The sequence below is a fragment of the Vipera berus genome (genome assembly GCF_964194415.1).
Source record: "Vipera berus genome assembly, chromosome: 1".
NCBI lineage: Eukaryota > Metazoa > Chordata > Lepidosauria > Squamata > Viperidae > Vipera > Vipera berus.
Genome location: NC_138202.1, coordinates 322276843 through 322301055, shown reverse-complemented (window position 1 = coordinate 322301055; position 24213 = coordinate 322276843). Strand labels below are relative to the sequence as shown.

The 24213-nt window shown below is 36.3% G+C and overlaps 1 protein-coding gene across 7 annotated transcripts in view; it reads right to left on the bottom strand.

Moving 5' to 3' along the window:
• Positions 1–24213, bottom strand: part of MAP4K3 (mitogen-activated protein kinase kinase kinase kinase 3) — a 65732-nt gene that overhangs the window by 4713 nt on the left and 36806 nt on the right. The window contains exons 15-29 of one of the 7 annotated variants that reach the window (XM_081315460.1): positions 21281–21343; positions 16369–16427; positions 15549–15587; positions 15253–15309; positions 12627–12669; positions 11536–11698; positions 9284–9393; positions 7870–7911; positions 7100–7184; positions 5787–5866; positions 4246–4306; positions 4039–4156; positions 3626–3684; positions 2615–2718; positions 1556–1727 (exon numbers count right to left, since the gene is read on the bottom strand). In XM_081315460.1, the coding sequence (XP_081171586.1) occupies positions 1556–1727; positions 2615–2718; positions 3626–3684; positions 4039–4156; positions 4246–4306; positions 5787–5866; positions 7100–7184; positions 7870–7911; positions 9284–9393; positions 11536–11698; positions 12627–12669; positions 15253–15309; positions 15549–15587; positions 16369–16427; positions 21281–21343 (1255 nt within the window). The remainder of the gene's footprint in view (positions 1–1555; positions 1728–2614; positions 2719–3625; positions 3685–4038; positions 4157–4245; positions 4307–5786; positions 5867–7099; positions 7185–7869; positions 7912–9283; positions 9394–11535; positions 11699–12626; positions 12670–15252; positions 15310–15548; positions 15588–16368; positions 16428–21280; positions 21344–24213) is intronic. The other 6 variants (XM_081315461.1, XM_081315462.1, XM_081315464.1 and 3 more) reach the window with 6 other exon arrangements.

Here is a 24213-nt window from a genome sequence, read left to right as displayed (position 1 = left end):
GTGCTAACAGTCAAAGTGTAAGCTAACATTGGGAAGGCCCAGGATTCGACAAAGGGCGGCCGCCTGTTGAAGGAAGCCTGGCTGTCTGACCAGCATTCCATTAACCGGCATGTTGACTTGTTACCGGCATATCAGGTGCTAAGGCATCATGACCAATCGCGCAGGAGGCCAGAAGAAGCATATCGACAACCACCCCCCTCCTGGATAATCATTCAGGATGGAAAAGTGAGAGATCCTGACTATACATTAACTGCTGGAGGCCATGACGATTGAGGACATGGGAGAACGGGCCAGACCGATCGTGAGATGGAGGATGAGACAGTAAGGAAATGTGACAAGAGCAGCTGAGAGGCCACTGACCAGAATAATTATGCGAGGTGTTGACAACATGTTGGACAGTGATGGTGGGAGGAGTGACCACGTGGCAACACCGGATAGTCTGACGCAATATGATGAGTGTGTTCAGCCGGCAGGGCAGGCGGCGGGGAGTGGGGCGGGGAGAGCTGGGCGGATGTTGGCCAAATCAGCTGAGTTGAGATTGACACATCCAATCACACGTAGACGGCAGACGGATGGACCCATTACGCACTCGATGACCAAATTACCGACACTTAAAGGGCTATAAAAACAAAGTCTTCCCAATGTTAGCTTACACTTTGACAATGTTAGCAGTGGCTAACGAAAGCTTAGTACATAAGAAAACTTTCTGTCCCGGAGATCAGGATGCTGGTACGTCTTTTTTTACAAATAAATGTACCTGGGACTTGGATTTTTACGGTAGTTTCCGAGATATGACAATGAGAGAGGAAGCCTGATAACTTCCCTTTGACCCTTGGATAAGAAATTGTCCATCCCTCTTCTAAGCACCCAATGTCTTCCACAAAGGCAAAGAACAGATAAGAAAAAAGGGGCTACCACAAAGAAGAGGGAGTCAAGCTATTCTCCAAAGTACCCAAAGGGAGGACAAGAAGCAACGGATGGAAACTAGTCAAGGAGAGAAGCAACCTAGAACTAAGGAGAAACTTCCTGACAGTTAGAACAACTAACCAGTGGAACAACCTGCCTCTAGAGGTGGTGAATGCTCCAACACTGGAGGTTTTTAAGAAGAGACTGGACAGCCATTTGCCTGAAATGGTATAAGGTTTCCTGCCTGAGCAGGGGGTTGGACTAGATGACCTCCAAGGTCCCTTCCAACTTATTATAATTATTATTATTGTTATTATTATTATTATTATTAAGTTTAAGTTCCCTCTCATGGTATAACTCTGATCAGAACCATTCTCTCACAATATTCAGTGGCTGGAGAAAAAAACAAACCCAAATACTATTTGTCCAGTGATAAGACACTGAGTGATCCAGATAGAGGGTCAAGCCAAAGAGCACTAATGACTCCAAAATATATATAGTTTAGCTATTAAACCATCTTGGAATGGAAGCATTATAAACCTAGAATCTAAAAGTACAGAAATCAAAATACTAAAAATACAGAAATCCAGGAAATAGTATAGAATCCATTAGCATGGAATTTATGGAATTATCATAGGAAATAACAAACCTGTTTCTGTAAACCATGAAGAGGTAGAATTTGGATTGATAGTTTCAAATTTCACCACTTGGTTGAAATCTCTCCCTTTAGTTACACCAACACAAACCAAAGGGTATTCCTGTTCAGGCACTACAAGCATTTCAAACAACCTCAGTGGACATGGTACAGGAAAGTCTATGTGCTAAATCAAGAAATATGTTAGTCACAAAGTAGTTATCAAAACAGAATATTATTAAATTATTTCAACAATATATTACAATAAAATAAGCTTTTATTCTGTTAGGTTTTTATTGGTAAATTCAATCTCCTTTATGAAATAGATAATAGATAGATAACATTTTTAAAATAAAATCTTAAAGAAGATTGTGGTTTTGCTGTTAAAACAAAATGTCAATTATGATCCTGTGAGGTATCTATGGTAACTCTGAATCTTTAAGTATATCTCAAGTCTATGGATAGTGCAAATGTGGAAGCAGGATTGAATCCATGCTGAAAAATCCATGCTTCCTAAATGTGATAGATTCCTACCAACCAGGGAAAGATGAAATGTCTTCCTTACATGTCACTTTGGGAATTATCCTGTGCCAGTGACAATATTGGAAGAATATTTTTCTCTTTTGGACAATTGGGTTGGGGGAATCCAAGGTAATTTATGAATATGCCCCAGAAAATTACCCCTCCACTTTGTTAGCCATCTATCAATTTCTGTCAATGGATCAAGAAGTCCTCCAAAGAGCAGAGAGTATGTTTTGACCTGCTTACTTGCTGAATATTCTAAAGCCTCTCAGAAGGCAAGTAATGGGCTAGCATTGTAGATCCAGATTTTTTTCCTCCAAAACATGAACAAAGCCTCTCTGCTTTTTAAAACAATTTCCTGTTTCAAATCCCTCCCCCCAACACTGATAAAGCTCCAGGACCTTTATTCAGGCTGAATTGCTGTGAAGACGTTTTAACCTCATATTTGTTAATAACACTGCAACAATTGCTCCTGCAACTACTAGTAATAAACTCTCTTTCTCTCTCTGTCTCTCTCTCTCTCTTAGAACTGTTGCTTTTAAAGGAACCTACCTTGATTAACATGAATTTCTGCATTGGTTCAACCCATTCTAGTAGAATAATACTAGACTGTAGTGCCCCAGAAAGGTATTTGTGTCCAGTATAAGGATTCCTCACTGGAAAAAAAAAGCACTCTCCTTAGAACACGGCTTCTTAAACCTTTTGCTATCTCTTTATTATAATCTTAATTTACACAACTCCCCTAAAAATCTAAGCACCAAAATGAACAGAAACGACCAATGAAAAACAATACAATGAAACTTTGAAGAAGGTGGGATTCATTGTAACAGTGTACAATTAAGAGGATCTTCACATCTTTCTTGGACTCTGTCTTCACCTCCCCTAGGGAGGTAAACTTCAGTTTAGGAGATCCTGCCTTAGAGTAAAGCATGGACAATGTATACATTATATATTATGCAACAGTAGAGAATTGGATACCTGCATAAAAAGCTAACATGAAACATGAAACTCTGTTATTCTCTGGCTGTAGCCTTATTACACATGAAAGTAGTGTAAAAGGGTCATAAACTATCACAATTTCTTTTCTATTTCTATTGTGAAAATCATACTTTTGGAAAAAAAAACCTAGGTAGGAATGAATATTTTCCTTCTTTGTCTGCTAATATTTTCCTTCTTTGTCTGCCTACGTAGAACCAACATCTCAAATTCATGTGTGCTTATCATAAAATATTCTATATGGCATATATAGAAAAATATATAGGAAGATGTACACATGTGCTATAACAGTATATGTTAAGGATAGGGGGATAAAGCCCTATTGCACAATTCTAAATTTCTCAGGGAAACTCAGCACCAAAAGGTCCCATTCCTACAAACTCTTACAACATCAGGAAAAATGACTTTGTACCCTATTCTGCAAAATGTTTCTTCACAGCATGGTGATCATCAAATTACAGCAGAGACATTAAAATAGATATTAAATGTAAAATTCCAAGTCAATCATTATACAGGTGTACATTATAAAAAAGACACACACTGAAATGAAAAAGTATCCTTACTTACCCACACAGCATTTCTGACACCATTTGGTATCTGGGATTTTTGTAGACACTGCAAACTTCCTAGAATGCATGAAGAACAATGGAAATTAATACCATATCTTCCTCCAGATACTGATCCTACTACCAGAGCCTTGATTTTGCTCTAAATCAATTGCTGGAAATAAGAGTGGTAGGGAGGTACAGTTAACTGTAACAGTGTACTACAGTATACTACCTTAAAGTTTGGAACCTTTTTACAGGGTGCAGAAGAGAAAATTCCAACTTTTTCAGTCTGCTTTCATTGGCTGTTTGAATGATTTTTTAAAAAAAGAAATACAATAAATTGTTCTTGTCTACAAACACTTGTGAGCCATTTTGACTCCATTTTTTCTTTTTTAAAGAAAAAACAAGATCCAAAACAAGCAATATATTTACCTGGGAAGTATTCTGTCAGGTAGTTTATGTGCTGGTATAGCCACTGGTAACTTCTGCATTTGCCGTGCATAGTCAAATAATCCTGGCAAATTATGAGAATAAAGCTGAGAAGCTTTACCTATAAATAAAAGAATAAATAAAAAATTTAAAATTCTACAGACCAATGTACTAAATATTTACAATGGTTTTTTTAATGAAATGTCTTACCAGATATTGATAGCAAGCAATTGTTCATTACGTATAGCCATGTGCATCGTCGGGGAAATAACTGATAAAAAAGAAATAATTTTGAATGAGATAGATAATAAACTTGATACAGTAAGCTGTTGTTAGTCATCCTGCGTTACACTTGCTTAGTGCACATATTTTCTTGGTTATTAAACCTATAATCCGCCTTTTAATATATGGTTCCAATAAAAAATAAATGCAAAAAATGTAAAGTTAAATAGTTGTGGTTGATTTGTTGCTAGATAGCCTATAGGAATTGTAGGAAAACCACATGTGTAAGGTATAAACCATGTTTAAAATCAAGCACGGCTTGATGTAATTGTATCCTATTTGTTTTTTTTAACAAAGCTAAGGGTAGCCCAGACCAAACAGAGTCCCACCAATTTGCACCAGATAAGATCCTTTAGGCAGGAACCATCAGCTGGCAGTCATCTGCTGTTCAGAAATCATGCTCAATATGATGTAGTTCTTAATTTTGCTGCTACTGGTGGGTCTTATACTTCAATTCACCCATTTAAGGTGGAGATAAGGCATTATGTTTTGTCTTCAATAATACTTGCTATATCATTGTCTCATGACCAGGATTGAGAGGTTATGTAAACCAGTGGACATAGAGTCTCTGATGGGACCACAAATTCTGAGTAGGGAGATGGGTGGCATTTCAGCACTTTCTCTTTTAAAACAATTCACTTAACCATTATCCAAAACTGTAGTCTACAGTCTGGATACCTGTATTCATATTTCCATGTTGTTTTATATTTTCCTCATTCATTTGAAAGGGATATACAGTAATTAAATATAATGAAAGTAAATTTAACAATTAGTGTATACTGAAGTATACTATTTATTGGTTTGGCACTAATAATATTTTGATATAGATATACTATTAAATTGTCTGAAGTTTCAGTATGTATTTTGCGTAAAATCCAATGCTGTACATAGACATGCGTTTCTTTTTCTGGATATAAAAAAACTATTTTAATTAGATCAATTAATAGCTAACACTTCATATGATCACATTCAGAAATGCAGACATTTTATGAGATATAGCTATCTTGAAAAATCTAATTTAAATTCCTTTTTAAAACGTTTTGGAGGTCAGTACACTCCATCTAGTGATTTATTTTTATTAAACTTATATACTGCCCTTCTCCCGTAGGACTCAGGGCGGTTCACAAGGTTTTTTAAAACAATGCAACAAGTTACAAAAATTAAAAACAATTAAAATAATTACACTAACCTTGAAAATAAAAACCCAATTACAATTAAAAATACAATTAAAACCCCAGTTAATACTCTCAGTCTAGGCCAGAAAGCTCGAAGAGCCAGGTCTTCAGGTCCCGGCGGAATGAGCGAAGGTCAGTGATAATTGTAGCTGCCAAATATCTATCCCCAAACCTGACGATTTTCAGCCCTAAAAATAAAGATCTGATCTCTTGGTAATTAACAGAAAAATGTTTTAGGCTGTATTGAGAAAATTATTTACTACTACATTTGAAAACCAAAATCTGAATACATACCTGTTCCATTGATGTTTCATGAAGCTCATTAAGATTTAAGGTATAAATACCTTCCTCAGCACCAAATATTAAGTACTGATCTACAAAGAAATGCAGGTATTTAACAAAAGTTTTCATTTGATCACACACAACAGTCTTTCAAAGCAATACCCATAAATTTAAACTAGCATAGATTAAAATATACTACTTAAACAGGGCAGATATATGAATGATTCCTTTTTTAAACAAGCGATTCAAAATGTCTTGAGTTAAATGGCAAGGAATTACAGGTTACACCATGCACGGTTAGAAAATCAATGGTGAAACAAAGCAGATTTCTTTAGTACCTGAAAGCCATTTTCTTTCATTGATTTGCAATGCCTAATGGAACTGTTATACCTAAACCATCATTATCTATTCATTTTTAGATGCATATAAGAGCCAACTATTTGGAAGTCTGAAACTGCCCCACCCTCCCAATGTGAGAGAGATGATTTAAAAATGTTATAAATAAGTAAAAACAAAGTATTTCTAGTTTTAAATATTAATTGGTAAAGAGCCAAAAGTCTATATTTTGTCCTGGGTCTATTCAGTTGCAAGTTTGTGCAGAGATTTGAAGACATGACTGAATAAACAAGGTTGACCAGAGGGCATGTACACAAGGACGCATAAATAAATAAATGTAATCTCTTCCCCTTGATCTACAGATGACTTTATGCTCTTCAAATTTAGCTATTTTGTTCCATTATCTTTGTAAAACTAGGTCTTATCTGTCTAATCAGGATTAAGTAGAAGATAAAAGGTTCATAGAGGATCAGCAGCAGAGACAATAAAATCTCAAAACATATGAAAATCCTGAAATAAATCTCTAGTATGATATAAGGTTTACATAGAAAACATAATTTTGTACATGACTTTCATCCTGTAAAAACGTTTAACAGGATTATAGTTATCCCAGGTATCCATATTAGTTCAATAAATCAAATCCATGTTCCATTGGAATGATTTCATCAAGTCTGCGGATAATTACTGGAACAACTAGAAAAAAGTCAATTGGGTGAGATAGGGGTATAGAAAAGTGATGAATAAATGAATAAATAAAATATTGACTAATAAAAAATCTTAGAAGAGAATCTTGCTAAAGCTTCAAAAGAGATCAGAGAAGTATCCATCTTTTAGGGGAAACTGCCTGCCTCAGTGTGTGAGCAGTCAAGTGGTAGCCAGAACTCAATCCCATAATAAAATGCTTTTTATTAAATATTATTTTTAAAATATTATTCCATCCTGGTTCAGGGCAAACACATAACTTTAGGAAAGTCTGATGAGACTATTACCTCTTGTATCAGGATTTATCCATGAAGTTGCACATTGAATTTTCAAGGGGCATCCATTGAAAACCTTTGAAAAGCAAGCACCCATCTGTGTAAAATAAAACCACACATAATTTAGAACAATGAGTGGCTTAAGAACTTTCAATTTTCAACTAAAAATGAGCACCTTCAGTGAAGTGAAATATCTGCATATAACAATATGGCATATCATACAATGCTATAATATGATTTCCCCTTAATGTGATTACAAATTGTAGGAGAGCTGTGTTAGTCCCTGGTGGCAAATTTTAAAGGAGTCTAGAAACTCTTTTTCAGTCTAACGAATTTTGTCTCTCCCATGTAACTATCTTCCACTCCCTTCCTCTCAGTTCATTCCAACTGATGAGCTACAGAAGATTTGAGTTCTGGGTGTCATTTTATTGTTTTAGTATGTTTTAATAATATTTGTATGACTTTTCTTTTTTCCTTGAACGCCATCTAGAATGGCATTATTTCTGTTCGATTTAATTTCCTGCGTTGATATGGCAGCTACACTGTTTTATTGAAAAACATTGACTGCACCTTTTTTATTTTCAATTTTATTTCAAACACAATACATCTGGATCCTCAGAGAGAGTTACAGCTACTCTGTAATTATTTGTTGTAACAGGTATGATATTGTTCATGCAGTACATAAATGTAATTTCTAAATAAAAATTGTATTCAACCATGCTGTTGGCTAGTATTTCAATTTTATTAAAATGAGTTTGTCGGGTTCAGAACGGAATACTTACATGTACTTTTGGTGTAGGAGGAAGACCGTTACTAATTGGCTTCTAGGAAAGAAAAAAACATACATTTAAATACTGGCTTTGAATTTAAGCTAAGGTAATCGGGGAAAAAAAATCCATCGAAGTGGGAAGATATGTGCTCATGGCATTGATGTGGTGCTTTTAATATGATGGAGAGACCTAGCTTTCATCTCAAGACATGCTGAAGGGGCCCTATTCATTAGATTTCTATACAAAACAATGAAGGCAATGTTCTTTGCTAGGTTCAAGTTGGAGAAGAACCGGAAACTTAAGACAGTCCAGAAGGACAGGTTGTTTCACAACTGAAGGCGAATATAAGTATCCCAGGATAATGTTGCAGAATTCAATCTGGGTCAGTCACTGGGTCCAGAGGTTTAGCCTTTCAAGCTTTCCGACTCTGCTTGAGTCCATCCTCAGGGAATCTCTCTCTAGCACAATGCGTGCTTTGGGCTATTCTGTGTGTGTTATTTGAACAGGTTGTTTTCCTGTGATTGTGATTCTCTAAGTAGACAGGCGCATAACTTTGAAGTAGAAAAAAGATAAGGAGTTATTTAGTTAGGTATGTATTTTTCCACTATCTAACCTAGTACTATCAACACTGATTTAAAAGCTTAGGTTTTCTCTCTGGTTTGTTTTAATAAAAAACATCCATTGTACTGGGCTTACAGAATAAATGAAAGTAATTAGAGGGAATTTTGCATCTGTAGCCTTTGGGAAGTATCATCACTGCACATCTGCAGCTAAACCATGATTAGAAGCATTGCCATTGGATTTAGAGGACAAATAATTTGTCTTCCTATTGCAGTCTAAAGTGATCTTGAATATTCATTATATTCTTATGTAAACAGAACCCTCTACCACTGGTAACTGATTATGAGAATCATGAACTTCCATTCTATGCTGAAGTCAAAAAGCTTTTGTTTGGAAAAATATGTGCAAGTAAGAGACATTGGTCCCAACATGGCACATAAATTATTTTCCTCCCCCTTAGACATTGTCTTATTTTGCAGCTTTTGGAATATGATCTGGCAGGTAGCAATTTTGCTTTCATTTTTGAGTGCCTTTTTTTTGCATTCTTACAAAAGGCACTCACTATATCTGCTAAGACTACCAACCCTACATTTCCCTCCTGAAGAGCTTATTTCTGGTACATGGAAAAATACATTTCAGACATTCACTAAGACGTATATTCCAAATATGTGCAATAACATTAATAATGGATTTATTATCTTGCTTTTCTTTGCAATACAAATGCTTAAATTCACTAGCATAAAAATATTGTAAATTCAGATACCAAAAAAGACAAGAATATCACAAAGTGCATTAACCTAAAGAAATTTGCATTGAGTTTTTCCAACAATCTGAAAGAACAAAGCAGAAACATAGCATTACCTACCAGTATTTCCTTTCTTTCCTTCCTAGGATTAGTGTGCCTATTCTCACTTGGTTCTTGATGAGGAGAACTCTCTTTGTCACCATTTAATTGCACAGAATTAAATCCGTTACCTTCAGAGAAAAAGGCAATTAAAGAATGCATCGCAAGAAAACTTCGATTCACATGCATCACTGAAATCTCCAAGGTCTACTGAAAGCATTTTCAGATTTCCAAAAAGCTAAGAAGCATTGTTGAGATTAACTCCCATTTACAGAATGTAATCACATTTTAGTCTCGATTAAATCCAAGCTGGAGAATATTTCAGAATCACTATCGTGTTTTCCCGAAAATAAGACCTAGTCTTATTTTTTTTTGGGGGGGGGGGGACGACAAAAAGACCCATGAGGGCTTATTTTTGGGGAATGTCTTATTTTACAGCCACCCGCCCACTTCATCGCACTGTCTGGTTACTCACGGCCGCAACAGGGCAGGAGAGCACTATCACGCCAATGTCGCTGCTGTGAGGAAAGGTGAGGCAGGTGGAGCTACCCCAGGCACCCCACACCCGCTTACCTCAGGGCCCTTGCAGCCAGACCACCCACGCCCTACCACCTGCCTCACCTCGTGGTGGCAGCAGCATGAGCCCCATATAGCAGGATCCTGCATGGCTGCTGGCCTACTTGTCTGGTTGCTCGTGGTTGCAATGGGGCAGGAGAGGCAAGGCAGGTGGAGGGGTGGAGCTGCCCCACATGCCCTGCACCAGGCTGCCTGCCCGCATCTTCACTTTCACTCCCCTCCCAAGCCAGACTGCCATGCCATGGAGGATAGGCAGGGGAGTCTTGGTCCCCTTACCCGATCCCCCTCCGCTGTTTTGGAGCCAGGGGAGTGAAGGCCAGTGCGCACAACTGTGACCGCTGCTGGAGGGGTTTTCTTTGGTCCCCGCCACCCCCGCTTTGCCCCACCCTGTCCTGCAGATGACCTGCCTAGTGGCAGCCTCCTCCTCTGCCTGCCTAATACTACCTGTTCCCCGTTTTGGAGGCAGGGGGAAGTGACGATGAAAGGCCTTTGCCACGAGCAGGCAGTGTGAGGCAGGTGGAGGAGGCAGTTACCGCTGGCTGGTGCAGTGGCAGAGGAGGCCTTTTGTCATCACTCACCCCTGCCTCCAAAACGGCGAAGGGGATCAGGTAAGGAACCCATCCTCCATAGTATGGCAGTCCGGCTTGCGGGGGGGAGTGAAAGGGAAAAGGCAGGCAGCCGGGTCATTGAATGGGTGGGGGGAGATCACCGAGTGGGGAGTGGCCTGGCTGCAGGGCCCTGAGGTAAGCGAGTGCAGAGCACATGGGGCAGCTCCACCCCACCTGCCTCATCTTACCTTGTGGCAGCAACACTGATGTGACATGCACTCTCCTGCCCGGTGGGACGGAATGGGCGGGCTCTTAACTAGGGCTTATTTTGGGAGAAGGGGTTATATTAGGTACAGGCCAAAAATCAGCTAGGGCTTATTTTCTGGGTGGGTCTTATTTTCAGGGAAATACAGTATAAGGGATGGTTGTCTATGCTGGCCTACAAACCAAGGGATAAGTTTGAAAATAGTGAGACATCCCAACAAACTGATAAGAATTCTCGGTTACCATTGAGAGCTGTTTTTGTGTCCTGCCCTGAACCTTCAAAGTAGACTAGACTTCCAAAACAAATTTGTAAATCTTCTGAAACAAAACTCATTAAATGGCACACATACATTATGAAATTGAAGTATGAACCCAGTCTTGACAATTGTAATTCATTTGTAGTTTGAACTATAAAAAAGTTACGATGGAAGACACCAAACTGAGGTCTTATACTAATTATTTTTCTTCTATTTATTCACTCTAGAATATGGTGGGACATGCAAGATTGAAGTATAATACTTAAAAATATTTTTGGGAAATCTCAATTTTTCTCAATTAGTAATAATGTTTATTATGGTCCCAGGCCTGCATTACAAATAAGAAGCATTAAAAAAACAAAAAAGACAAGATAATATATTACAATTAGTGGTAGATTAACAATGGCCTAATTTAGCTACATTCAAAGAGATTACAGTGGACTGATCTGATAATAACAATTGTACATAAAAAAGATGGGTGTTTCCTAGTTATTTTATCAGGTGAGGTGTTATGAGGGGTCTGTGAGTCTTTAGAGGAGGAACAATATGGTAGGATATATAAGCTGTAGTTTATAGAGACACAGTCTCAGCTCGTATGGAAACAATTTTTCTCAATATAACCCATTACCTAAAATGTTTGATTTCTGTGGAGGTAACCGAGGGGGTGGTGGTCTAGGAGGGACTTGAGTGTTTGATTTTGCAGGACTCTCTGAAATAGGACATCTTTTAATAGTTCCTTGATTATCATCCTCAGAAGCATGGTTTTCCTGTGGAACGTAGATGGATTTAGGCTAAAAAAGAATAAATTATTATTCTAAGATATCTATGCAGTTATTTATTCAGAACATCTATCATACTACTTTTCTCTCACACTTTAAACCTAAATCTATAAAGACCAGCTTCATTTACTGGTTATGAAAGAAAGGAACTCAGTATTGAAAGCATTTTCTTTGTAACTGTAATGAGAACAGTAAGTTTTGTTCTTTTGTTAATGGTATAATTTAGTAAAATTACTGAGTTGATAATTAGAGAATAAACAATACTTTGTTTTAGCCTTATATCCAATTCTAGTCTATGTTGAATTCAAATATGACAAACCATAGATTCCTTATTATAGGAATTTACATCCCTCCTGCCCTCAGTGAGGCTATCTTAGTTCCCTAAATCAAACACACACTTTGGAAATCAAGGAAAACCTATAAATAGTCTGGGAAGAAAGAAAAGGATGCAAAGAATTTCTTCCGGGTCCAGTAATCCATAACTTAAAAACATTTCAGGATTATTACAATCGGTTTAGCCAATATATTTTGGCTGGAAGAGTCCAGGAGACAAGACTTTTCTGCTATAGCTCCCACCCTCTGCAATATTGTGCTCCTCAAGGTGAGATCTGCCCCCACCCACTAGGCCTTCCACAAAGGCCTGAAAAACTTGGCTCCGTCGATTGGCTTGAAGCCCCAATGGGGGCATCCCACTCTGGAGGTGGTTAGTATATTAAGAAGAACCCATCTCCACCACATTTATGCATTGGTTCCTTTCTTATCTAGTTTTTTTGGTAACTTTTAAAGCTTTTTAAATGTTTTAACATTCTAATTGTTTTATATTGCTGTTTTGTGATGTTGTAAGTCACCCAGAGTCACTCCACAATGAAATGGGTGGCCTATAAATTTAATAAATAAGAATAATATTCTCTTCTTGGTAGGAAGTGTCACCCCTTCTTACCTTTGGTGGCAAAGGAGGTGGCACCTTTGCTTTCATGGTTGAACTGTGAGAAGAAAACTAAGTATTAATTATAAAAAGTAAGAATTCAGTATTTTATAACTAATCTAAACATTGCCATGTATTCCAAAAGCTGTGGTTCACTTTATTATAACCTGCAAATCTCCAAAGATTTGAGAACAACTTAGCATCCATTTGTTTGTGCAGAATTCTACAGACTCATGTATTTTACATATAAATAAAAATAATAATCCCCCTCATCCCCATCCACAATTGAAAAAGCAATGACAATTATAAATAAGGTTCAGAAACAAGAAATGCTTTGAATGGGACAGCCCACATGCTACGTGCAGCTTCCAAGAACCCTGAAACTAGCTGATTATGTGATATCAAGTCAATGTTGACCTTTAATAATCAAATACCGATTCTCCAGGACACCAGGATACTATTGAAATCTGGCAGTAAAGTAGCAGAATTTCAATTGTGGAATTTTTCATGCTTTCCCCCAAATGTCACTCTCCAATTTCATTCTTAAAATTCTTCCCAAATCTCAAAAGCAACCTTAAATTGGCCAGAAAAATGCTGCTGTTTTTTGGGGTGGGTGGGAGGGGCGAACTAACAATACGAATGGGAACAGTTTGGGGCTCCCATTGTCACTATTAAGGGAGGATATTTTGCCCTAATCCTTTCAGGCAGAGTTACAGCCACAACTCTTCAAGCAATGCCCATTTGTGGGTTACATTGGCCAAAATGAACTAGTTTGCCACATCCAGATTTTTCTCTAAATTGAGATTTTTCAGAATAATATTTTAAAGAAAATATGCTTCTCCTCCTGCATAGCATCTATTTATTAAGGAAAGTACCTTTCAAATTACACCACAGGTAACCATAAGTGCACTTCCTGGATATTTTCAACTTAGGAGCTGCCATCTCATGTATCAAATTATGACTAATCAATTATCTGAAGGAAATAAGGGCTGCAGATGTGGCAGACTACAAACTCACTATCCATAACCAGCAAAGGACAGTCACATTAAAGTATAAATAAGGAAACTCAAAAAGAGTAATCAACATTTATGCTAATTAATTTAACAACGCTTTTCTAAAGTTATATAATTTCTTCTAAAAACAAAAGGACAAATAGTTATATGCTAAATAAAATCAGGCTTTTAAATAATATGTTCAAATTACATAGCATGTTATTTGGAAAAGATTCCTAGTTTTTGATTTCATCTTCTAAAATACATAACATTTTATCTATCTTAGGTGCATACATATAAATATATACCTAGAGCAGGGGTAGGCAACCTCGGCTCTTTTATGACTCATGGACTTCAACTCCCAGAATTCCTGAGTCAGCTGTGCTGACTCAGGAATTCTGGGAGTTGAAGTCCATGAGTCATAAAAGAGCCGAGGTTGCCTACCCCTGACCTAGAGGGATACTTCCAAACAGGCTCATGTCTCTATTCAAGGAAAGCCTGGAATTAGAGCATCAGACAACAAGAGAAAGCACCTTTATTTATTAAGGGTTTGGATTTAAAGTAAAAATTTGACTCCCTACATAGAGTTGAGGAATCATATTTTGTCTCATTGACATTTTATTCTCATAAAAATATGCCTATTAAAGTGGTACGTTTAGAACATTTGGGAACAAAACAGAACAAGACACTGTCAAAATCATAATACATAAATGAGGTTTATTTTACTGATATACTGCTCAAGGCAACAACTAATAAATAGCTGTAAGATCTTCAAGCTGATCAGAATTAAAATTCTCTATTGAATTGACACATTCTGGTGAAAACTGTGGTGAGAAACATACAAACTTTGTACCATGGGAATGGAAGTTATTACCATTCAGGGCCTTCTGACAGCTGATCCTGTTTTTAACAAGGTGGCAAGCATTCCATATTTGTATAAAAATGGCCTCTGGTGTGAAATATTATTTTTCTTCACTGTGCCCCCAGGGAATATGCAATTCTAACTATTTTTGGAGACTCTAAAGAAAAGCTTGAGAAAGCCTTTCACAGCTTGAAGGATGGCAGATATGTAGCTCAAACACATTTGGAAGTTAGCTGGTTGAAGGTGCTAATTTAACCTTTAGTATCAATTTCTAGTAAGGGACGTGGTGGCTCAGTGGGTTAGGACGCTGAGCTTGTTGATCAGAAGATCGGCAGTTTGGCGGGTCAAATCCCGAGTGCTTCTGCCAACCTAGCAGTTCGAAAGCACGTAAAAATGCAAGTAGAAAAATAGGGACCATTACAGTGGGAAGGTGACAGCGTTCCGTGTGTCTTTGGCATCTAGTCATGCCAGCCACATGACCACAGAGACGTCCTCGGAGAAGCGCTGGCTCTTTGGTTTTGAAACGGAGATGAGCACCGGCCCCTAGAGTTGGAAACGACTAGCACACATGTGCGGGGGAACCTTTACCTTTACCTTTATCAATTTCTAAATCCTGGGAAATCAGCAAAGGGACACCAGGCAGTGCACCTCGATTAGCTTTGCTTGCTTTCTAGAATCTTCCAGAAGAAGAAGACCCACTAACATAATATTCTACATGAACAGCAATAATGAAAGCAGTAATTTTCTAAATTCTGAACAATAAATGTTTCAAATTAATGTAACTTACTGTTTGGAATCATCACTGTCCACTTCATCGTCATCTTCTAGATGTGCTACATGTCCCCTGAGGAATTAAACAGATAGCACAGCTAAACAGAATAGTCAGATATCAATGTATACTTTGTAATCCTATTTGTCTGAAAGAATAAATCAAGGCTGCAACTCAGACAAGCAAAGAACCTCTACAAACATTGGACAAGAATATAGATCATAAGCACTAGACAGAAGTAGGAGACACATGCATACCTCTTTGCATATGAGAAAGGACTTTGCAATCAAGAAGAAAAGAAATTTAACAATTACCGCTGATGTAGTTCTTCTTCAACTGATTTTAGAAGGCTCCTTTAAAAATAGAAGTAAAATTCAAGGACGACACATTTAGCGAAGCACATAAAATCAGACATATATTAAAGCCATGCAATAAGTTATATAAAGTATTAGAGATAATATATGAAAACTGAATTGCAATCTGAGGCAAATGATTTTTCAGCTAATTACAGATTTTTATTAAAGTATATTCAATCGTATGTTTGTGAGCTAATTATTGAACCTGATAACCAACTCCATGTGGCCAGGAGGAGTATAGCTTATGTTTATATATAGTTATAATTATCTTTATTTTTATTTTTTTTAAAAAGTAACATATAGTATGCACGTATGTACAGAAAGGTACATTTTAGCACACAGATGCGTACAAGGAAGCTACATTTCTATATGGAAAAGGGAAAATTCCTTAGCCACATATATAAGCACAACAAATAGATGTATTAGAGAAGACCCATTGGACATGCAAACTTTAGATAATAGTGGTTGTAGTTCCAATCACTCTGGAGGATGAAGTTTGGGAGAAAAGCTAATGGTTTTAAAGTATCTACTGAATTCACTTAAATTTCATTGGTGTCATTTTATAAATGTTACATTCTTGAAGACGTAAATCAATTAATATTAGCTTTATTTCTTTAAAATGACTGATTCTGTTTTTTATTTTATTGGTATTAAATTTATTCTGTTTTATATTTGGCATTTTTGTTTTTATAACTGCTGCCTTCACTGTTGGAATAAACAAACAACATTAAATACAAAATAAATCACTACATTAACATCATTTCTAAATTGTACTCACTTATTTGCACCCAAGAAGTAACTGCCTTGAGGACCATGACCATATTCTAGCTGCAAATCCTATGGAGAGAAAACAATAATTTCAAAAACAACCAGGCCATGTTATCTTGTGGCCTTTCCTTTTTCTGAATTACAACATAGGCTTTGCTACTGTTTCTTTTTATATTCAACTCAAATAATTACTGTCCACCCTTTCTACAGGAAAACTGCATTGTTATGTGAAATGTTTGCAACAACAAGACATGCAATTCCAGTGTGGCCTGGTGCCCTATTTTGTTTTTGATGATTTCTTCTTTCTATCCCATTATTGCTTAGAGCAGAGTTTCTCCACTTCAGATTGAGAAACACCAGTTTAGAGGGATTTCCAATCGCTAGAAACAAACATCATAGAAGTGCAGAAATTAAAGCAAGGATTATATGTCATCAAGTTGACTTCTAGCAACTATATGTTCTCCATGAAGTAACTAATTAAAAATATGAAGATACTATGATCAGCTCACACTGCCCAGATCTTTTGTTTTGAATAATTCCATTGAAACACCCACATCTTTTTCTATAGGAACCATGAACACCTTTGTCATAGAAAGCAATAGCTTTATCATATCCCTGCATTTTTTTTCTGAAAAATGAATACTGTTGCACTTAGTTTTGCATGGTATGTACTACCCACCTTGGGAAGCATTCCCAAGCAAATGTAGACTATTAGCCATCAGAGAAATAGGATATGTGAAATTGTAATATTTGAGTATATTATTGAGTATGGATTTTTTTCTTTTTCTCCTTCCCCTGGCCTAGTATTTTCTTATATTTAAACACAAGCCTCAGATGGTGCAAAATATAGTAGTTTTGATTTTTTTTTCTTTGCAATTTTTGGATGTTATTGGTTATAGACCATAATATACATTGATTGAATGGTTACTGTTATGCTCAGCCCAAATATAATTTGTGGCATATAGTTCCTTTTATTTCACCAGTTAACAAAAACGCAAAATGGTGAGTGCTTTCTGTCTTTGAAAGCCCAAATTTTTTGTGTAAAAGAAAAAAGAACACACCATAGTTTTGGAAAACACCAAACAATAGATATATAGGTTATATTAGCTAAATTAGAAGATTAGGATAGAATATTTGTCTTGCCTTTAAACACCTCCCCTACTCTTGTATACCAGCGGTCTCCAACTTTTTTGGCTCTGCAGACCGGGGGGAAGGAGGTGATTTCATGCACATCTGAGCTGCTTTCACAAATGCAGCTGTGCACACACTCAAACACCACTTCTATGGCCCGGTTCCAAATGGGCTGCGGCCTGGGGGTTGGGGATTCTTGTTATATACTATTACTATATGTCCAATCCAGATTGATACCTCACAGACTGCATCAAAAGATTCATCGTCAGTAAACACCTGCTGAATAGAGCAGTCCTATCTTACTACATCAGATTTAATTGATTTTTTGGTCTGTTCCACTTTAACGAGTCTTAACTTCTCTACGGTTTAAAGGAAAACATTTGAACCTTAGATTTATAACATGTTGGAATAGGCCCATTAAACCACTGGGTTCACTTGCCACCAAGCAACCATTGCTCTTATGCTCAGCCAGAATGAACAAGTTATTAACAAGTTCTCAGATAATACTAAGCAATAACTAAGCACTTCATATCTAAGGGAATAATACTAAGTGAATAATACTATATTATCATCTGACAGTTCTGCCAAAATATGTTGCAAATGTCTATATTAAGGTATTTACAATAAAAGTTTGCACACACTAAAGAATTTAGAGGTTTTATTTTGTATCATAGAAATTAAGGGTTGGAAAAGACTAAAATAGTTTAATTCAACTTTTTACTCTTAAACTAAAGATGATGAAGAAAGTCACAATATGGTCTTAAGTATACATTTATTGTACTTTAGAATGTCAGGAATTACTTTGAAGTACTAAATGTCATTGATAGCGAACCAAAAGAACTGTGGAATGCTTAACAAAGTCATTAAGTATGAATGTGAAAAGAGACTGCTAAAGATCAAGAACCAAAAATAAATTGGATGACAGAATGAACTTAGAAAGAAGACAAGCTAAAACCAAATAAATAAATAAATAAATACAGAAAGAAACATAAAAAGTTTCAAAGAACTATTAGAAGAGACAAAAAACAGCATCATTTACAATATCTGTAAAGATATTGAAGATGCAAAGAGACATGGAAAAACAATTAATAGGATTCAGTTGATACATAAAAAAATAAATAATAAAAATCTCTTTATTTATAATCAGGAGCTTCCAATCTCAAATTAATACACTATTGTCAATGGTAGACAATAACTGATTCAAGAACATCATAGAAAGATGGAAGAAGAATACTAAAATCTTGTACAGTTAAGATGTCAATATCTAAATAACTTAACAGGGGTGTCAAACTGCTGGCCCACAGGCTGGATGCATCATAGCAAAACCGCACCCACTCCATTGTCAGCAATGGCAAAAACGTTGCGATACGTCGCAACATGTCATGTGATGTTGCAAGTTTGACACCTCTGCCTTAGAAGATCTTCTAGCACAGGGGTCCCCCACCTATGGGCCGTGGTCCACTAGTGGGCCAAGAGGGATTTGCAACCAGGCTTTGTAAATGGCTGGTGAAGGTGCATGCATCCTCACTTGCATGAGCAGTGGGCAAGAAGATGAGCTCCATTTGACTGAACGGTAGGCGCCATGCACGCTGCTCGTGCAAATAAAGCTGCGTGCACGCACTTGCCAGCTGCATGTGCAAAACTATCCCCCCCCCCGATCCGCAAAGCTGGAAACGTTGGGAAACTCTATTCTAACACTAAAACATGAAGTTAGATCAACATTCTGCTCATTATTAGGTTGGAAGACTTCAGGAATTGATGGAATATTCAGAGAACTATAGCAAGCAACAGAAGAAGAATCAGTAAAGGATCTAACCGAACTATGCCAGAAAATGTGAAAAACAGCATAGTGGTCAGTAGATTGGAAGAGATCAATCTATGTTCCAGTAGCAAAAGAACCGAATTTTTAAAAGTGCGCAAATACTGTACAATCTCCTGAATGTTACATGCTAGCAAAATAATGCTTAGGGTCATCCAATACAGATTTAAGCCCTATATAAAAAATGAATGCCAGATAGTCAAACTTAGAAAAGGAGGAGGAACAGAAGACACTATTGCTGATGCATGCTGGATAATTTAGAAAGCCAAAGAATGCTAAGAAGAAGTCACTATGTGGTTCATTGACGAAAGGAAGACCTTTGACAAGGTTGATTATGTCGAACTGTGGAACCCACATTATGGATAGAACATGGCAAAACAGATTGGGAAAGAGTATGACAAGGCTTTGTACTCTCCCCTTATTTATTCAATTTATATGCTGAATATATATGCTGAATATATATTAATGAAGACTGGATTGGAATAAGATGAGAGTGGTTTTTAAAGTAGAGAAAGAAACATCAATAACATGTTCTAGGCTGGTGACTACTACTCTGATATCTGAAATAGCATTGGCAAGCTCTAGTAATAAAAGCTAAGAAGCATAATGAAAAAAATGGGTCAAATATTACATATAAAAAAGACCAAATTGATGACAATAGGTAGACAACAAGCCGTAGAACTGACAATGAAGATATCAAAATGATGGATATTTATTTTTTTAGCATATGGCATATCATATGGCATATCATACATGGACTAACAATATTGCCTTTTAGAATCAACCATCATCAATAAAGGAAAACCTGAGAAATTTTAACACTTGATAGAACAATCATGAAGTCCTAGAAAAAAAATGTCATGAGGTCTCTATATTGACAAAGATCAAAATAATGCAAGGAATGGTATTTCCTGTGATGCTCTATGGAAGCAAAAGTTGGACTTGGAAGTAGTAGGATAGAACTTTGATATTGGTAAAATTGAGAGAAGATACGTAATTTCTCATACTAACTTCTTTTAAACAGAAATTTATTTTCTGCACGTCATGAATCTGAAACATTATATACACGTCATGTTCTAGAATTCATTTTTTATTTATTATGACATTTATTTGCCACTCATCTTGTGTTTTATAACATAAAAATATTAAAAACATAAATAACATTAAAATCATCAGTTATAAAATAACACAGCAGATAAAATCATTAACACAAAATGGCAAAGGAAGGAGCCTGACACACACACGGTGGGGGAGAAGGTGGAATTAGATTTTAATTAGTCAACCACCTCCAGTGTGAGGCTCCCCCATTGGGTCTCCAAACCATCTGTCAGAGGCTCTTATGAAACGTCAGGAGGGTGGGAGCCAATCTTACCTCAGAGGGTAGGATATTCCGGAAGGCAGGAGCCATGGCAGAGAAGGCTCTTCTCCTGGATCCTTCCAGCCGAAATTCCTTTGTGGATGGGATCTTATCTAACTATTTACCACTTAGTTATTTAAATGCTTTTTTTCTTTTGTTGAATCATGTCTGATTCTCAGAGACTGCCTAGACAAGTCCCTGGAGTTTTCTTAGCAAGATTTTTTAGAAGTGGTTTGACATTGCCTCCTTCCTAGGGCTGACAGAAAGTGACTATCCTAAGGTCACACATCAGGCTTTGTGCCTAAGGCAGAACTAGAACTCATCTTCTCCTGGTTTCCAGTCTGATGTCTTAATCACTACACCAAACTGACTCTCATTTAAATGCTAATACATAATTTCTTAGTATTGCAAATTGGTTTATCTTAATATGTGAGATTATACAGCCCATTATATAAAATTAATATTGTTAGACTGAAAATGTATAATTTTATTGTTTAACTGTTCAATGAATTTGACTGCAAATGGTGAAAGCAGCACAAGAACTGGGCAAAATATTTCATTTTTAAAAACAACAGACACATACACTGACAAAAGAAAAGCAATAGATGAAAATACCAGATTAGATCTTGCAGTGTAGTATATTTCTTCTGAACTGTCCAAAAAATCGTTACTGTCAGGCTGTTTATCAGATAAAGACCAGAAACTCAAGTTAATTACTTCTAGACTAAAAGAAATCCAAGTAAAAAAGGGATATTTTGCGTAATAGCTGACTTACTATTTAGTAGAGTTTTTAGAAGTCTACACAAATAACAGTTGGGTAATATCAAAAGTGTAGTCATAGCTTAAAACAAATGTAGCAGATGAAAAGGATGTCATTTCATTTTTATCTCTTCCCTCCCTCTGTTCTTCTTTCCTTCTCCTCCCTTCCCCAAATTAAAAAATAGAAGTTCACTGAATAAAGCAGATGTGATTCCTGACATTTGATTATCCAAATATGTATGACTTCAAAAAGCTACTGAATGAGAATAAGAAAACACTTTAAGACCAAGCTTGAAGCTAGAGTTTCTTGGGAGTTTAAAATTCAAGTAAAATAAAAATATTAAAGTTGGCAAATGGCCAACTACTGAATTAATACTCTAGTTGAATTCTATAAGTATAAACATGTGTTCTTTATTGGAAGCTGAATCCATATACTCTATCTGAAGTTAAGTTCTGCCCCAAATAACTTCTATTTAAATTGGAGGGTTATCATAAGTGTGTTGACAACTTGGTAGACTGTTAATATCTAATCTTCCTTTCAAACGGAGAATGGATCACGTAAAAATCATATCTATTTTTTTAAGAACTATACCTTTAATTATAGGAGCAGAAAAAATGGCTTATTTTCCTTAAGCAGTATTTTCCCCTAATACAAAGAGAAACTATCAAATACTATAAATAGTTATAAAAAGTAAAATAGTTTCCATTTAGGTTCAATACTACTTCTGAATGTTGCAGGCTAGTCTTCAGACCCAGAAATTGTTGGCGGTATTCAATTTTATTTATAATCAGTTTATTATTATAACTGGGCTGTAAACTGTAAAGATGCACAGGAGAGCTGTTTTATGACTTAAATATTGACAAAAGTGAAATTGTAGATAACTCAGAATATCTTCATGGCGCTCTCAGAATAATAGCAAAATCTATGCCAAGATTGTGACCATTGTCACGCTTACTAAAAGCAAGAAATATATATTGGTTTGGAAAAATACAATAAGTAGTGTACTTCAATGTTTGTTTTAACTGACTCTTTTTGGATTGCTCCAAAAGTATCAGCTTTCACATTCCTGAAGAGAATAAAAATTAATGGAGATTCTAATTCAGAAAACAAACTATTTGACATAAATTGCTTGGAAAATAATAATGAAATGCTGAAATGTAAAAACAATGCCAATCTATGCCAATCAAATGAAGGCTGTAGAAAGGAAAGTAAATTAATTGATAAACTGAGCTAAGAGCTGCTAATACAATGAAGGTACTGTTTGTATGAAATAATATGAAATGTATACTGTATATAGTGATTGCCCAGTAAATTCTTTTGAAATTAGGTAAATTTTGGTTTCTAGGTGCACATGAGTACATACCAAGTGTACAATCCAGTTTAAAAACTATCTGTATACCTATACTCATAGCAATAATTATCTGTACAGGAACATTGCATTATAAAATAGGACTCCTGACAGATATTGCTTATCATAGACTAAACAAAATATTAGCAGAAGCAAGGTGAGAGATGAAGAAATGTGTCTAAGATGAGAATTATTTCTCAATGAATTTTAATTTAAAATCAGTAAAGCTGCATGAAAAAAAATATCTAGGAAGAATATAAACAAGTCCAGAAGGGACAGTACTGGTGGATGAATTCCAGCCATTCTCTTCAATCCTCACTTCCTCTGGAATGGATGGGAATTATCTTATTCTGCCCATCCTCAGCTGGCAGCAATTTGCAATTTAAATGGGAAAGAAAATGTGCTAAGATTTCTCTCTCCACATGCTATTATCCTCCTTGCAATCATGTACCAAAACCTTTGAAAGGCTGCAGGGTTGCTTGATCACATATGATGTACATTGTACTAAATCATGTGGACCATCTGGCAATTTAGGCAACATCCTATCACTGTTAAGACTGTGAAACTAATTTTTAAAGAATGAAGATATTGCTAGCTTTATTTTTTCTCTCTGTTTGCATAATATTCAATTAGCAAATGGAAATTTAGTAAATTAAACATAGCAATTTACTAGCTTTTCTTTTAATACATAATGACCTATAAAGCCCTAAATGGCATGGGCCCAGATTATCTGAGGGAGCACCTGCTGCCAGCGTCAATTTTCCATCGTCCTGTGCGCTCCCACAGGGAGGGCCTCCTCAGGGTACCACCTGTCAAGGATTGCCGACAGGCGATCCCCAGGGGGAGGGCGTTCTCTGTGGGCGCGCCTGCCCTATGGAATCAACTGCCAACGGAACTCCGGACTGCCCCTGACCTTCGTTCATTTCGCCGGGCTGTTTGAGCTATCTGGTCTGGACTGAGGGGTTTTAATGTTTTTAAATTGTGATTTTAATTTTTTGGGGCTAGACTTAATTTAATTTAATTTTAATTTTATATTGTATTGTTTTTAAATTTTGCCTTGTAAACCGCCCTGAGTCCTTCGGGAGTAGGGCGGTATATAAACTGAATTAATAAATAAATAATAAATAATACATCACAGTATATATATAATAACCAAAGATCCTGATAACTCAGGTGGAGATGAAGGACTAGATGAATTCAGTGCTTCACAAAAAGCTGTTTTAGCCTGAATCAGTCTCATTTTAGCAATGTATCAAGGTAAAATGTGCTCCAAAGAAAATAAAAAATAAATTGACACAAGCTAAAATAAGAGATATCTGTCTTCTGATGCAAGACATCTTTTGTCCTGAGAGATAATTACAAAGGGTAATTTTAAAAGGAATGATAAGAGATAATTGAATATGATGAGATGCTGATTTAAGTTGTTATTATTATTATTAT